General features: G+C 46.4%; 7 protein-coding genes across 7 annotated transcripts; 5 read left to right on the top strand and 2 right to left on the bottom strand.

The window, feature by feature from the left end:
• Nucleotides 1-119: 119 nt before the first annotated feature.
• On the bottom strand, nucleotides 120-1,940 carry N7471_005702 (uncharacterized protein; the record flags this gene model as incomplete). The annotated part of the gene is made up of 2 exons (XM_057278421.1): nucleotides 120-255; nucleotides 550-1,940. 2 exons carry the CDS (start codon nucleotides 1,938-1,940, stop codon nucleotides 120-122), a joined length of 1,527 nt encoding a protein of 508 aa, XP_057138031.1.
• A 1,029-nt stretch (nucleotides 1,941-2,969) lies between these two features.
• N7471_005701 (uncharacterized protein) lies at nucleotides 2,970-3,755 on the bottom strand (the record flags this gene model as incomplete). Its single annotated transcript, XM_057278420.1, has 1 exon — nucleotides 2,970-3,755. The coding sequence occupies one exon, from the start codon at nucleotides 3,753-3,755 to the stop codon at nucleotides 2,970-2,972; it is 786 nt and encodes a 261-aa protein (XP_057138030.1).
• Nucleotides 3,756-4,837: 1,082 nt separating this feature from the next.
• Nucleotides 4,838-7,677, top strand: N7471_005700 (DUF323 domain protein; the record flags this gene model as incomplete). The annotated part of the gene is made up of 7 exons (XM_057278419.1): nucleotides 4,838-5,136; nucleotides 5,219-5,898; nucleotides 5,958-6,173; nucleotides 6,238-7,135; nucleotides 7,187-7,422; nucleotides 7,476-7,557; nucleotides 7,611-7,677. 7 exons carry the CDS (start codon nucleotides 4,838-4,840, stop codon nucleotides 7,675-7,677), a joined length of 2,478 nt encoding a protein of 825 aa, XP_057138029.1.
• Nucleotides 7,678-7,831: 154 nt separating this feature from the next.
• On the top strand, nucleotides 7,832-9,567 carry N7471_005699 (aldehyde dehydrogenase family protein). Its single transcript, XM_057278418.1, has 3 exons — nucleotides 7,832-8,282; nucleotides 8,342-9,226; nucleotides 9,286-9,567. The coding sequence occupies exons 1-3, from the start codon at nucleotides 7,863-7,865 to the stop codon at nucleotides 9,397-9,399; spliced, it is 1,419 nt and encodes a 472-aa protein (XP_057138028.1). The 5' UTR covers nucleotides 7,832-7,862; the 3' UTR covers nucleotides 9,400-9,567.
• A 492-nt stretch (nucleotides 9,568-10,059) lies between these two features.
• Nucleotides 10,060-11,113, top strand: N7471_005698 (uncharacterized protein; the record flags this gene model as incomplete). The annotated part of the gene is made up of 3 exons (XM_057278417.1): nucleotides 10,060-10,128; nucleotides 10,193-10,436; nucleotides 10,503-11,113. 3 exons carry the CDS (start codon nucleotides 10,060-10,062, stop codon nucleotides 11,111-11,113), a joined length of 924 nt encoding a protein of 307 aa, XP_057138027.1.
• Nucleotides 11,114-11,327: 214 nt separating this feature from the next.
• Nucleotides 11,328-11,661, top strand: N7471_005697 (uncharacterized protein; the record flags this gene model as incomplete). Its single annotated transcript, XM_057278416.1, has 2 exons — nucleotides 11,328-11,352; nucleotides 11,492-11,661. 2 exons carry the CDS (start codon nucleotides 11,328-11,330, stop codon nucleotides 11,659-11,661), a joined length of 195 nt encoding a protein of 64 aa, XP_057138026.1.
• A 1,621-nt stretch (nucleotides 11,662-13,282) lies between these two features.
• On the top strand, nucleotides 13,283-14,818 carry N7471_005696 (uncharacterized protein; the record flags this gene model as incomplete). The annotated part of the gene is made up of 4 exons (XM_057278415.1): nucleotides 13,283-13,495; nucleotides 14,051-14,219; nucleotides 14,457-14,547; nucleotides 14,614-14,818. 4 exons carry the CDS (start codon nucleotides 13,283-13,285, stop codon nucleotides 14,816-14,818), a joined length of 678 nt encoding a protein of 225 aa, XP_057138025.1.
• Nucleotides 14,819-15,043: the final 225 nt, after the last annotated feature.

Below are 15,043 nucleotides of genomic sequence, written 5' to 3'. Positions count from 1 at the left end.
TATATTAGAAATCGAAGACATTAATTTCAGACCAATGTTAATACAACCTCCAACTTTCTACCATTAAGATCAAAATTAAAAATTAAATAGACACCTCCTCCCTCCCTCCTCTCTGATTTTTAGTTAGTGGCAAAAAAGACAAAAAGACAAAAAATAGTTTCCCTGGGAATCGAACCCAGAACCTTTCCGGAACACATGCTAATCGCATTTGTTAACGGAAAATCATAACCGCTAGACCAGGAAACTGCTCGGCCACTTGGGCCAATTGATATAATAAGGCAGCAGCATTGACATTATGAATGGAAAGTAGATTTCCATGTATATTCATTTCATTACTTAAGGTCTAGAAATAGCATCGTCACATTATTCCACCTCTAGTGATGAATTTGACTGCAGAAATTCATCATTACTTTATTATGCTCAAATAATTTGTTGAGAATGAGGATCAAAAGAAAAAAAAACGGACAAAACAATTCATACATATATTCTCACGAAGTTACATATTCTAGATCCAGTAGTCATGCGATTCTTAACCAATCCCCAACTTACATCTCCTCAGCAACCTTGATCAACTCATATCTTTCCCTTCGCAAGTAATCATAAGTGACAATCTTGTGACGGGCATCCTGTTCGATAGCTTTCCATTCCTCAGGAGAAATGGTGATTTCGCCATGCTGTTTCGGAAAAATGGTCATTGGGCGGCAGCGTTTTGCCAGGCCGACCTTGAAAAATCCGAGTCGGAACTCGGTCTGCTTTGTGGGTGTGTGGGGGACTCCAAACACAAATGGTTCCTTCGGACGCTCGTAGGGTTCTCCGTTAAGTGCTGATGTGAGGCCCATCTGGAAACATTCCTGTCTGAACCGGGCCCGGGCCGATCCCGGCTTGGGCATTTCGTACGCAGCTTGATCAGTCGGAACTTTGGCTGGAGCAGTGGGAGCTGTGGCCGAGTCAGCGGAAGGCTCTGATTGTTGGGTTTCACCAGGGGAGCCTGGAGAGTTTGCTGCGTTTCCATCTGTGTTGTCACCCATGGTGTCATCTGTACCGTCTGCAGGGCCTCCGCTGGGGTTGTCATCAGAGTCGTCATCAGATTCATCCTCAGTGTCGGTGTCGGTGTCATCTCCAGAATCGCTCCAAGACTCGTACCCAAGCTCTTCCGCAAGGACCTTTCCAAGAACCTGGTTTTTCGAGCTCGTCTGATTATCAATCCCTTGCTGCAGATGCTCCTCGTCCACCTTTCGTTGAATCGGTACCCTACACCGGGGCTTTATGATTTTAGTAAGTGGACGTTGCTTGATCAAAGGTAGTTGTAGCTTGAGGAGAGCCCCCTTCCAAGTCCTCAATGGTCGCTTGCGTTTGTCTTCGGTCGAGACAGAGTTGTTCGCAGTCTTGTCGAATTTAGCGTGTGCCGCGATAGCCTCCTCATGAGCACGCAGTCTTGCAGCCCGAGTATGCTCACTAATTCCATGCCTGGTGACGTCCAGAAAAAAGCTCAGGTCCTGACATTCAACGCCCTCTTTCGAATCCATGGCACAAGGGTTCGCTTTCACGAAGTGCTCATGGGCTTTGCGCATGTTTCCGCGCAGAAACTCAACTCGACCCATCCAGAACTCACACTTGGCAATGAGGAGCGAATTTCTGGATTTATTTGCAGATTGTCTGGCGAGCTTGACCATAACTTCGGCCTCGGAGGGATTTTCGTTGGCAATGAAGCTCGAAGCTGGTAAGAGATAAGTGCCAACCTCGACCCGATAGTACATGAGCAATACATCATTGGTAGTCAGCTGTTCGGGCATGGTGTTGATGATAGCTGCAAGGGCCTTGAACTTTTCTTCTCGTAAAGCACGGGCTTCCAGTATGAGCTCTTGCTCTCCCTGAGAAGAGAGAGATGTGGTCTGCCAGGAAGTCCCATCATTGCTCGCGTGGGGTATGTTGTCGGACATGATCGAAATACTGTTTTGCCCCCAATAGGGTCTTAGGGATTGATCTTGGTAAACGTGTGAAGTAGGTGTGATGGGATTGCCGTTGGAAAATGATTCAAAAGTTTCTGTCAGATAAAAGAGATGGAAGAGAAGCGTTGGTGAATGGAGATAGCAAGCGAGAAACAGTGGCCCTTATGTACCTCACAAACACGTTGACAAGAGACAACAAACGCGTTGAAAAGGTTTGATCCAGACAATTCGACACAAAGATATTTGTCTACAGGGGATACCGAGACTTGGGTCGTTCTTTCCTTTGTTTCTCTCAATCCCATTGTTAACCTGAAACTGAAACGGCGCATATTCGTTTTGTGTATCCTTTAGCTTAATTCGTAGAAGTTAAGCAAGAACTCAATAAAATGAGTTTCATGACTATGTAGTACTAAGTATTCTCCACCTAACCCTAGAGGTGTTGTTTTGGCTCGGTCAAGATATACATACGTTGTGCTTTGGATAGCTACAACTGTAGTAGGTCTGCTAACCATGTTGGGAAATAATCTAGACAAAAGTTCTTCTGTTACAATGTGCTCGAAACTGAAATGTAAACTGTGGAAATTTGGTTTATTGGTATTTTCGCCCAAGCACTATTCATCAGCTTGAGGACATTACTACAAGATATTCCCGCAACAAATGATCAACGCCACATATCTAGGGAGAATCAATCCAAGTTCATCTTGAAGGGCTGATCTACTAAAGTTAAGGAATGAGTGACAGTGCAAACCTCCCGGGTACTATACCAAGCCGCTTCGAGCATCCTACGCTCACACACCCCTCAAATAACCCAAATCTCGCTATTCCCTCCTTCCAGCCTGATTTCAAATCTCTATCTGACATTTCTGGGACCTTTTTGCCTAGGCTACTATGCGATGGCGATCAAACTAGACACGAGCCGAACTGCTTATTGTGAGAGTTATGTATCAATGAATGAACTGAAGGAAATACCGAATTAGCGACACCTACCAATAGGTAGTCTTTTGAAAATTGGCTGTATTCTCAAGATGATTCACTATCTTCCCAGTCTAATAATGCGTGGGTAGACGCTGCCGGCGAGTGATCAAACTCAGCAGCCTCTCTGCGAGTAAATTCAATGACAGCTTCCTTTTGAATCTCACGGGCCTTTTCGCTGTAGCCTGGTATTTTTAGTGCTCGTGAAAGCGTCACGTAAGCCTCCGGGAACCTTGCAAGTTTCATGAGGTTCATTCCTTTGATAAAATGAGTAATGCCGGTTATAATGCTAGATTCTGGGTTGTTCAAGACGGCATAGCAGTCGTTAATTTGCATAATCGTCTCAAGGCTCATCATGGACTCTTTATATTGGCAAAGATAGTGTTGAACGGCAGCAATAAAAAGTCGACATCGCATCTCATCAAGTTCGCACAGAAAGGGGTTATGACTAATAACCCGCGAGGCAAGTTCCATTGCAAGCTCTGGGTCATCACGTTTCCACCGCTCTTCTGCATCTACGAGTAATGTGCCACTGTATGAACAGAGCCAGATATCATCAATAGAGGTTGGCGTTATTTCTGTTGGCGAAATTGTTCTAGGAATGTCAGACAGAGATTGAGAACCAGATTCTAGAGAGGGAATAGCGAGAGTGGGGTTACTTGAGGTGGTGTGCGCGAGCATAAAATCATGCTCTGCGAGCCGCGTCTGAAGCTCGCATACTGCATTGATGGCTCGAGACAATTCTTGTTCTAGCTCGGCAAGTTTGGTATATTCGTCCTTAGAGGACCGTCGGGACTTGATGCCCTTGCGTAGACGTCGAAAAATATTGGCCATTTTGGAATCTTGTTCTGATGTTCTCAAGCTGATGAATACTTTGTTTGAGATGATTATTTCGGGCTTTATATACTCGTCCGTCGAGCAGTTGTCGGCGTGGTCCCCCATACTGATGATAAAGAAATCATTGTTTCTTTGAAAACAATTTTATTGTACTACTTGAGACCAAAAAAAATTGTTTGAAACATGCTTTGTCCCAGCCTTTTGTACGGAGTACTAAACATAGACTTGCCAACATCTCCAACGTGAAACAAGCTTCCAAGGTTGGAAGGGTGGGGATGTGACTTGGCACAGAGTTTATCTGATTTCTAATGACAACAATATGCAAACCAAGCAAAGCTCACAAACAGACAAACACAACAAACACAAACATAGCAAACTTTTACAAATGCGACAAACCGCTGCCTATGACATCACCCGCTCCCGTAAAGCCCCACCCGGGTACTCCGTACCAACACCTCGACTGGCAAGATGCAACCTCAAAGTGGAAGAGTAAGACTACGGGAATATTGATAAGCTGCTTTGGGGTATATTTGCCGCTGGCTACAGTCCTCAACCAGAGGTGGAAATACTGAAAGTTGTTTAGCGGCAGAGTGTGCTACAAGTAGTCTTACTCCGACTACTCCGATGTAAAATGGCTTAAGGGTGAGTCAATTGTTTGTCTAATCCGATCTTGTCCAATCTGATACAATAGATCTTTCCGCAATAATCCACTTACGGGATCAGGCCATGAATCTAGACTTGCGGGGGTGTTGCAAACATGTTCACCAAGACAAAAGCGGGTTAGAGGCCAATCTGTTCCTTGAATCTGACATTTATAAAGTCTGCATGGTGCCTGCATCCATGGATGTAGTGATTTCATTTATTTGCTCTCTTGTAGATCAAATCGTCATATAACAACCCGTGCACCTTATCCGCTCTTTCCGTTTCCTAATAATTTGTCAGAGATTTAGTTTTGCCAGGTACGCCGACTGATCCCTTCAAGTGTTTGGGTTTCATTCTTCTACCTTCTTTTACTTGACAAATGCCCGATATCGATCCACTGCTTTTACTTCTGAATTGACATTCATGTCCTCGCAGTCATGTCTCCTACCTTGCTCAGAAACGTCGACACGGTCGAAATTGTGAATATCCACCGGAATGACATGGAATTCTCCCTTGTGGACAATATCTACAAGAATCTGGACCCACCAGCAGGCAGACAGCGCGCATTCCCTACCCTCCTACTCTACGACACTAAAGGATTGAAGCTCTTCGAGGAGATCACTTACTTGGATGAATATTATCTTACCAATACGGAGATCGAAATTTTGACAAACCATGCGAAGAGGATAGTCGCACGCATTCCAGAAAATGCACAGTTGGTGGAGCTTGGCAGTGGGTCTGTGGCCCGTACACCCTGCATCCGTCGCCTCGCGCGCTTCGATGATCTTGTTCAAAGTTCTGACAATTTTTCTTTTTAGAAACCTGCGCAAGATCGAGATTCTACTTCGAGAATGTGAACGGATCGAAAAGAAAGTAGATTACTATGCTTTGGACCTTTCATTGGGGGAGTTAGAGCGAACATTCTCTGAAATCTCACCTGAGAGCTTCATCCATGTAGGATTCCATGGTCTCCATGGAACGTACGATGATGCTGTCGGCTGGCTGAAAAGCCCAGAAAATCGGAAGCGACCGACAGTGGTCTTGTCGATGGGATCATCCATGGGCAATTTTAGTCCCTCGAATGCTGCGGAATTTCTTGGTGGTTTTTCCAAGCTATTGAGCCCATCCGATTTCATGCTTATCGGATTGGATGCATGCAAGAACCCAGAGAAAGTGTTCAAGGCCTATAACGATTCCAAAGGCATTACTCGCCAATTCTATGAGAATGGGCTCCTTCATGCCAATACGGTTCTTGGCTTCGAGGCCTTCAAGCCTAACGAATGGGAGATCTTGACTGAGTATGATACCCGTGAGGGACGGCATCAAGCCTTTTATGTCCCGAGAGTTGATGTGGTCATCAATGGGATCAATATTCCCAAGGGAGAGAAACTCATATTTGAAGAGGCATGGAAGTACGGTCGCAACGAGCGGGATGAGCTGTGGCGTAATGCAAACCTCATTTCCCAGGTCGAATTTGGAAATTTGACAGATGATTATCGTGAGCCTTGATTTTTGATCGAATCATCACTACGGACTTGCTGACTTGTGTTTGAATAGACCTTCATCTGCTATCACCCGCTGCGCTTGATGTGTCTATGAACCCTTCGAAGTATGCAGCCCAATCGATCCCGAGTATCGACAACTTCCAGTCCCTGTGGACTGCATGGGACCTCGCGACCAGAACCATGGTCCCTCGCGAGGAGCTTTTTTCCAAACCGATCAAACTCCGAAATGAGCTGATCTTTTATTTTGGCCACATCCCGACATTTTTCGGTGTGTCTCCCTCCAATGTTCAATGTTGCTTATCGTGTTCACTGCTAACCATGCCGGAACTCAGATATTCATCTGACGCGGGCTTTGCAGGAGGAGCCTACTGAACCGAGTCATTATAAACTGATTTTTGAGCGCGGCATTGACCCGGACGTCGAAGATCCACAGCAATGCCACCCCCACAGCGAAATACCTGAGGAGTGGCCGCCACTAGACGAGATTCTGGACTACCAAGATAGAGTGCGGAATCGTGCGTTTTCAATCCTACAAGAGGGATGTGCGTCGCAAGACCGCGCTACTGGAGAGGCTCTTTGGATTGGATATGAGCACGAAGCAATGCATCTCGAGACTTTCCTCTACATGCTACTCCAGAGTGATAAGACTCTTCCTCCCATAGGAGTTGATCGCCCGAATTTTGAGCAAATCAGTCGCCAGGCGAAGATAAACGAAAAGCCAAACAAATGGTTCACCATTCCACAACAGACTATCGAAATTGGATTGGATGACTGCAACGAAGAAGTTATGCCAAATAAATCTTTTGGATGGGACAACGAGAAGCCCCAAAGAAGGGTCACTGTGCATGCCTTTGAAGCTCAAGCGAGGCCTATCACCAATGGTGAATATGCCAAGTACATACAGGAGGAGGGTATTCAAACATATCCCGCGTCTTGGGTTTTTAACCGGGGCCAAGACAATCCCATTTCCAAGGGCATCGGTTCCTCACGCGCCCAGGCCGGTTCGAGCTCCAGTCCTGCAGTATTCTCTCTGGAGGACGTCACAGTTCGAACCGTGTTCGGGCCTGTGGCTCTTAAAGTTGCACAAGACTGGCCATTGGTTGCTTCGTACGATGAAGTGGCGAGCTATGCAAAGTGCATGCAATGCAGGATCCCCACCTTTGAAGAGACCAGGAGCATATATCACTACTCGGACCAACTCAAAAGTGATCGAGTCACGAATAGCCGCAGGTATGGACAGAATCTTAGTTATGATATAACAGAAACTAACTTATAAAATAGGAATGGGATCAATGGGTTTGCTAATGGTAGCAAGCCCCACTCTACTGATCAGACTATTTTCCGTGATCTCACCGGTTGCAATGTTGGCTTTAATAACTGGCACCCTGTTCCTGTCACACCCAATGGGGATCAGTTAGCCGGTCAGGGTGAAATGGGAGGTGTTTGGGAATGGACTAGCACACCATTGATGCCGCACGACGGCTTCAAATCCATGGACATCTACCCCGGATACACATGTAAGTGATGCCTTGAGCATTGACACCGATCCCAAACTAATTGATGTCGACAGCGGACTTCTTTGATGGAAAGCACAATATCGTTCTCGGGGGCTCCTGGGCTACTGTGCCTCGCATTGCTGGCCGGACTACTTTGTGAGTATAAGCCCTATGATATTCAGCAAACTGGATCAACTAACACATTCTAGTGTCAATTGGTATCAGCATAACTACCGCTATACATGGGCGGGTGCACGTCTAGTTAGAGATATATAGATAGAGCTTGAGCAATGCTAATGTCCACGGGTACCCTGAAGTGCTCAATGACGATGACCTCATTCTGGCGATAAGACCTCAGATAAACAGCGGGGAGCGTAACGTGACTGCCCCTCATCCCTTCCCCAACATCATCTCCAATTCCTTGTCTTCTCTTCATATTAGCTGAATCATAAATACCTTGCATGATGTCGCTGGAAAATATTACGACCATCTCCCCCGCCACCAATGAGGCTGTTGTCACCCGCACCGGTGTCTCATCAGAGGACTTGAAACAGATCCCCGTGGCCGCTCAAGCAGCTTTCCGGTCATTCTCACAGTCCACAACTTTGGAACAAAGGCAGAAAATTGTGGAACGTGCTCTTGACGTCTTGGAGAAAAAGCAGGATGAATTGGCGCGTGAGGTTACTGAGCAGATGGGCCGGCCCATCGCCTATACCGGTGTCGAAGTTGCGACCGCCATCAAGCGCAGTCGTTACTTGACCCGTATTAGCACCTCCGTGCTAGGCGAGCAGGGAATTGTGGCCGGAGAGGAGGAGAAGGGTTTCAAACGGTATATCAAGCGTTCGCCTGTCGGTGTGGTGCTGATTATCTTCCCGTGGAACGTGAGTTCAATTCGTCAAGATATTGGTATACCTGCAGACGCTGATAAGTCAATATATAGTACCCCTACCTCACCCTTGTCAACAGCTTGATTCCCGCCATCCTCGCTGGAAACGCTGTTATTCTCAAGCCCTCCCCCCAGACTCCAACAATTGTCGAGCAGTTTGCCTCTGCTTTTGCCGCGGCCGGTCTTCCCGAAAATGTGCTTCAATTCTTCCACTGCGGATCTTTCACATTTATTGAGACCTTAGTGCGATCTCCACTGGTGAATCATATCTGTTTCACGGGTTCCGAAGCTGGTGGCCTGGCAGTGCAAAAGGCAGCCTCCGATCGGATTGTGAATGTTGGTCTGGAACTTGGTGGCAAGGACCCCGCCTACGTGCGGGATGATGTAGATCTCGCCTGGGCCGCTGAGGAAGTCGTGGATGGCGCTATCTTTAACAGTGGACAGAGCTGCTGCGCGATCGAGCGTGTCTATGTCCACGAGAAGGTCTACGATGGCTTCATTGCTGAGGTGAAGAAGGTCCTGGGCAAGTACCGTGTTGGCGAGCCTTCCGATCCCAAGACCCAAATTGGACCTGTTGTCTCTAAGCGTGCGAAGGAGGCCATTCTCGCGCACATCGAGGATGCCCTGCAGAAGGGCGCGAAGAACGAGACTCCTGCCAATGAGACCTTTGAAAACTTCCCTCCGAATGGAAATTATGTTAAGCCTACACTGCTGACCGGCGTTAATCATGATATGGCCGTGATGAAGGATGAAACCTTTGGGCCCGTGATTCCTGTAATGAAGGTATCGGGTGATGACGAGGCCGTTCGTCTGATGAACGATAGCGACTTCGGTCTTACCGCCAGTGTTTGGAGCAAGGACGTTGCGGCGGCAGAGAAGCTGGTTGAGCGTGTTGAGGCTGGCACTGTCTTCGTCAACCGATCTGACTACCCTAGCCCCGTAAGTTCGGCTCTTTTCATCTATTATTGTCACCCTTCGCTAATCAAAGTACCCTATAGGACCTTGCCTGGACAGGCTGGAAGAACTCTGGCCGCGGTGTTACTCTAAGCCGATTCGGTTTTGAGCAGTTTGTCAAACTGAAGAGCCACCACATCAAGGATTACCCCAAATAATCATGTGCATGTGAGATAAGTTACAATTTGTCGGTCAGGAGAATAAAATTTATTACATAGATCACTACTCCGGAATCATGAGTACAGTATCCATGGATGTCGACAAATCCACAATCTTCTTTTCTCTTACTATACAGATATGCGCCCCAAGTGAGGATAGGAAGATGCAAAAAAAAAAAAAAAGTTTTTGGACAACAATCTCGCTTTTTGCAGTTGAGATGTTTAAGGCTTACTATCCATATACTGGTACTAAAACCTGCTATTCAATGCTACTATGTATATGACACCGCCATTTTGCTCATAGAATCCTTTGAAGGGTCTCATAGCAACCCCCCACTTAAGTGAATTCTGGGAAAAATGGCTTGTAATCGTTCACCAAATCTTTGGAATATCGGTATTTTACTTCTAGCTCCTTGGTTTCTTGTTCCTAATAACATACTACGCTAAAGCAGGGCGACCATTTCGCTCGCTCTTCCCCATGCAACAGACTGGCGGGTTGCTTTCCAAGGTTTCCCGGCTATTTTAGCCTGTTTCAGCTTCGATCCTCAAATGGCAGGTGTATTTTTAGCCTGCCAACTGCCGAGGTTATAGTTGACTCACTTCTTACCCCTGTTATCAATCGAAGTTTTATCAAAAACTCGATCAACTCTTAAAGCACTCATGATGCCAGTCCCATTGTCAGAAGACAACCCTTTCCAGTCCTTAATTGCGGAGGCAAACAATGATTCGGTGAGTGGATGCGAGAATTGTGAGATAGTACCAGATAATTAACACTTCTTTGCTCTAATAATAGGGGGTATTACAATCTCGATACGAGAACCACCGAGTGGCTCGCAATGGCCAGCAAAGTGCAAAGATCCTAGCTGACAGCTTTCCTGGCTGGTCCCTTGACGAGGTTTTGAAGCGACTTGATGGCCCTGGAAAGGAAGACGGATTTGTTGATCCTCGAAACTGTCTTGTCATTTGGGCCAGACCATCGCCTCAAGTTCGCGACTTGATATGCTTTATTCAAAACGAGTTGAAGAGCATTTCCCCTTGTAAGTTCACCAATATACAATTCTCTGACGCGGAATTTCCCTTTTAGTTAACGTGAGTGGCCATAGCTCTCTGGCTCATGCCACCTGAAAACCTTCACACAACTATCTTGGAAGCCGCTCATTCTCTGACGGAAGAGCAAATCGAAGAACTTGTCCAGACCCTCCTGTCATCCAAGGACGTGACGTCTGCAGATATTGCAGCGTATCCACGCAGCCACCCTACACGTCTCATCAAGCCTATGGTAAGCTTTGATTCTGCCGCACTGGCGCTCAGCTTTGTTCCGGCTGTTGGTGAGTGCCTAGAAGCGGAATCTAGCGATACCGAGCACTACACATACCATCATCTTCGCCGAGATGTCTTTGACATGGTCCGACAAACCAAGGTCCCTGTTGCTTCGCGTTATAGTGTTCCCTCGGCACATCTCACTATCGCAAGGTTCATCTCCCAGGACGGGTTTCTGATCAGGGGATCAGATGGCGCGGAGACGGTCGATCATGCGCGTGTCAAGATGTTGGTTGATAAAATTGGTGAGATCAACCAAAAGTTGGAAAATGAGTATTGGCCCGAAGAGGGTACTATCAGGGAGGGGGGTGAATGGATTGTTGGCCAAGAGGGCCTAGTCATTCGGAGAGGCCGTGTCTGGTATGGGGGCGGCGAGTATGTGCCGCTTGACTAGATATGTGCTTGAGCAGATCAAGGTTTATTCTCCTAAGTTTAGAATGGTGGTTTTGCATGTATAGACGAGAAAAACATTCACATAAGATATATCTAGACGGCGTATGGACACCATCGCAGCTTCGTATGCTTCCTCAAAGCTATCAGTTTCTCTTTCCAATAAATCCATAGAGCCTGAGGCACGAAGCATCACGTGGTGGTACAATTCTTCAAAAATGAAGCAAAAGAAGCAATACAAACGTTGTTTAGCATAAACTCCTCTATAAAATGGTAGATATGGATTGAAAATACCGATAACACTTACTGAAATCAAATAAATCGACCGTGGTAAGCGTCATATCGCATTCAGGCTTGGTCCCACTTTGTGTCTGCCTTATAGCGCACAATTGGGCTAAAAAGGAAATAACAGCGGCCGGCTGGCCCAATGGCAAGGCGCTTGACTACGAATCAAGAGATTGCAGGTTCGATCCCTGCGTCGGTCATCTCTTTTTGTTTTTTGATAAAATTTACAATGAAGAATCTTTTTTTGCTATTGATGAGCCCAATTGAGACTTTTTGCTGCATCATTCTGGAATTCAGCCCGAAATTCCAAAGGGTTGCTCCATAGGGATGAGATTTCAACGAAGGGCTTACTTACTGTTAATGCCTTTTGATATGCACTCAACGCAGAGTCTGGCTGTGCCAAGTGCAGTGCAATGTGACCTAAAAGTCGACAAGCATGCGCATAATTCCGAGTGGAGTGGCTGATCTCGAGTGAAAAACCATATTCAAAGAAGTGGCGTGCAGTCGTCGGTTGTTCGCGTTCCCAGAGATATCTTTGCTCCGCAAATAATTCCACGTGGGCGGTCTTAAGCGAATGCGTTTCAACCAGTATCATAAGCCTGCTGACATGCGGTAGAATTACGCTGCAGGTTTGCCATAATTTCCATCCGTGACCTTGCTCATTTGTCCTTCCAATCCACGAGTTCGGAAAACTGGAAGAAAGCATTTGAATTGCACAATCCAAGAAAATCAGTACATCTGTCTCAGGCAAACGTGAGAAGACAGTAGATTGGATAAGTCGGTGTAATGTGATTGCTTTCATTGCGGGTGATCGGACAATCAGCGATGCTCTTGTTAAACTGATGATAGCATCACCAAACCTGCTCACTGTAAGCAATCTAGCGTGTGTTTTTAGGGCAATTTAAACCTACTCAAAATCATCCAACAAGAAGTTTAAAAATGGCCGAGTAATATTGTCTCTTGGGGGAACTTAATGAGATTCAAAAAAAAAGAGGAGAATAATGAAACGGTAATATTATTCGGTACTCCGTAGCAAAAGAAAGACTTCTCTGGCAGGGCAGGGGAGGGGTGTATTCCTGGTGACGCTCTATTATTATCAAATGTTCTCATCACAAATCGTCTTCACTGCATGGAATCCAGCACAAGTCAAGGGTAAGCGCCCGCCAAGGGCAACCAAGTGGGTCATTGATCATGGATGTTATTATTATACAACGTTGCACGCCTCTCTGAAGGGTCCTATGTACCTCCGGCTGATCGATCATCAAGTGTGTTTTCATTTGCAAATCGACCAATTTTACAAAAACCACCCGGACACAATCGACAGGTTCTTTTATCTAACCTGAGAATGAAGCAACATGGGATACATATTCTAAATTCAGATGCACAAGCCACAGATACTTGATCAAGAAAGGCTCGGCCCGTCATAGTACGCTATTTTATACATAACAACCAATGATCTTCTCTTGTTGATCATTTGACCCACTTCTCGATAGCGACTCCATAGAAATCTGGCTATCATGCTGATTTGCTCTATATAAGCGCCTATGCATTGGCAAGGATTCACTGAAAACTGAAACGCTAAATGTTGTGGTTAACGCGGCCTGGAGAAGTTAGGGGCGGGAATATTCAAGTTGGTGATCGATAAAAGTGATATAACTGGCCGGCTACACGGGATGATAACTGACTTATCATAGCGAATGTTGCCGTTCCATCACGACTTTATTGGAGAGAGCATGAGCGTAAATTCCTAGTGCTTTCTCGGCTTGTACGCGACTTGATTTCGGTTCCGGCCACCGGTGCGTGCGTAGAAAGACTTTTTAATAGTACGCGAGATATCTGCCATCATCGTCGAGGATCTCTTTATGAAGCGACTATTTAAGACCCGATGATGTATATGGGCTCAGAAAAGTTCACTTTGGAGGGACAGCAGTTAAGTCGCATGGAAAAGCCGATGGAGAGCGAGAGTCAAGAGGCACTTGAAGAGGATAAAGCGCCGATACTACATGAAGAGGATGCTGCGCCGATCAGCGATGATAAAGAGGTCGAAGCGAGTGAAGATCTCGAGGGCAATATTGATCCGAAGCGATATACTAAGCAGAAGGTATTTTGAGGAATCACAATAATCTCATTGTTTAAGGTATCAACAGCTGCCTCCCTCACATCTAAGCAGTCATGCCAATATTAAAGCAGCCGGTTCAGCACAGCAGCATTGACACCATACGCTGTTAGTTGTGGCTAAGGCGAGGTCATCTTTGGATCATCTGTTAAGCGTCATAGGCGACCACAGTGACAGAGCGACAGCCGCGCGTGCTTCATCGTCATGCCCGGGTGAAATTTCTGGATAGAAAATTCTGAAAGGACTTCAGCCTAGCAGCGATTCTGCCTGGATTGGCGCACGGGGCCACGAGCCTGTCAAATGATGGGATGCATTATACTAGCGTCCAATGTGACAAGTAACGGTTGGATCGAATTGTATGGTATTGGCCCTGTTTCGTACACATCTCTCATTAGCCTAGGGCCGGGCGATTTCATCTTGAGGCGGGCTCCTCCTTCCTTAACCAACTAGCTTTATGTGTGGGAACCCTGGCAATACGGAAATGGTACATCCCAAAAGAAAGGCCCCTACAGTATTTGTAGAATGGCTGAAATTGTGTAGGAGTTGGTGAAGTGCAGGGTCATAAACAGCCAGGCTGCCAGCCATATCAATCTTTCTCAAAAGTATGGTATCCAACTGGCTGGAATGAATGGGGGCGCAGCTTCGTTGAGCGGGTCGGGTGACACGAGTCAGGCACCAATGCCAAGGGGAGCCACTTCTCGCGACAGCGGTATGAGCCAGTCATCATTTGTTGCCTTACTTGCATCCAGATAGTTTGGGCATAACCGCCGGAGAAATCACTTTAACTTACAGTATAAGTAGCTCTCTATCCTCACCAAAATCAGAAGAATTCTTTCCTAATTACCCATCTTTAAAACATCTCAAGCCTTCAATTAGAAGAATGCCATAGTAAGACCTCCTACTCATGATTATCCACATGCCTCACTACAATACTGACCACCGGCAGTAACGCAAGTCGAGGTGGTGATGACTACCTTCCGCGTATGCCAACCAAAAAAGCTCCGCCAGGCTGGAAAGAACAAGTACGAAACACTGCAGTGAGCGCGACAGCTATGGATCAGGCTTTTTGCCCGCACAACAATATATACTACACGCACCAGCAGTCGGCCTACTGCACCGCGCGTCCGGCATCTTCGTCTGCGCTGTTTTGTCACCGGCTGTTTTGGCAACACCTCCGTCAATATTGCCCAGAGTGCAAGGGATCATGGGATACTTCCCGGCAACATTGTGGCTTCCACTGAAATCTTTGCAATTCGGGAAATCAGCAATCGCTCTCCAGGAACGCGGGCAGGTAAGCTGGGGACTTGATGTATGTTCCCTGGATTAGCAACGGTTCAGGGAGTTAGTAATCGCTTTCTAGGAAGTTAGTAGTCGCTTTCTAGGAACTTCGGATGCATTCCTAGAGCTTTATGCATTCTTGAATCCGTTTCTATGCATAGGGACACCCGGGCATAGAATTCACAGGTCGTATTTTTGATTATCTCTTGTCACAATCTACATGTTTGCCTATCACATGCTCCTATATGCTTGCTT

The sequence above is a fragment of the Penicillium samsonianum genome (assembly GCF_028829775.1).
Source record: "Penicillium samsonianum strain IBT 33392 chromosome Unknown utg000003l_segment0_segment0, whole genome shotgun sequence".
NCBI lineage: Eukaryota > Fungi > Ascomycota > Eurotiomycetes > Eurotiales > Aspergillaceae > Penicillium > Penicillium samsonianum.
Note: the sequence above shows the minus strand (reverse complement) of the source record. Positions and strands in the feature narration are given on the sequence as shown.

Bases quoted from the DNA above. Each gene is read 5' to 3' on its own strand.
- N7471_005699 (XM_057278418.1), top strand. From the start codon at position 7,863: ATGATGTCGCTGGAAAATATTACGACCATCTCCCCCGCCACCAATGAG. The intron at 8,283-8,341 runs GTGAGTTCAATT...GTCAATATATAG, and splicing joins TGATTATCTTCCCGTGGAAC to TACCCCTACCTCACCCTTGT. The intron at 9,227-9,285 runs GTAAGTTCGGCT...AGTACCCTATAG, and splicing joins GATCTGACTACCCTAGCCCC to GACCTTGCCTGGACAGGCTG.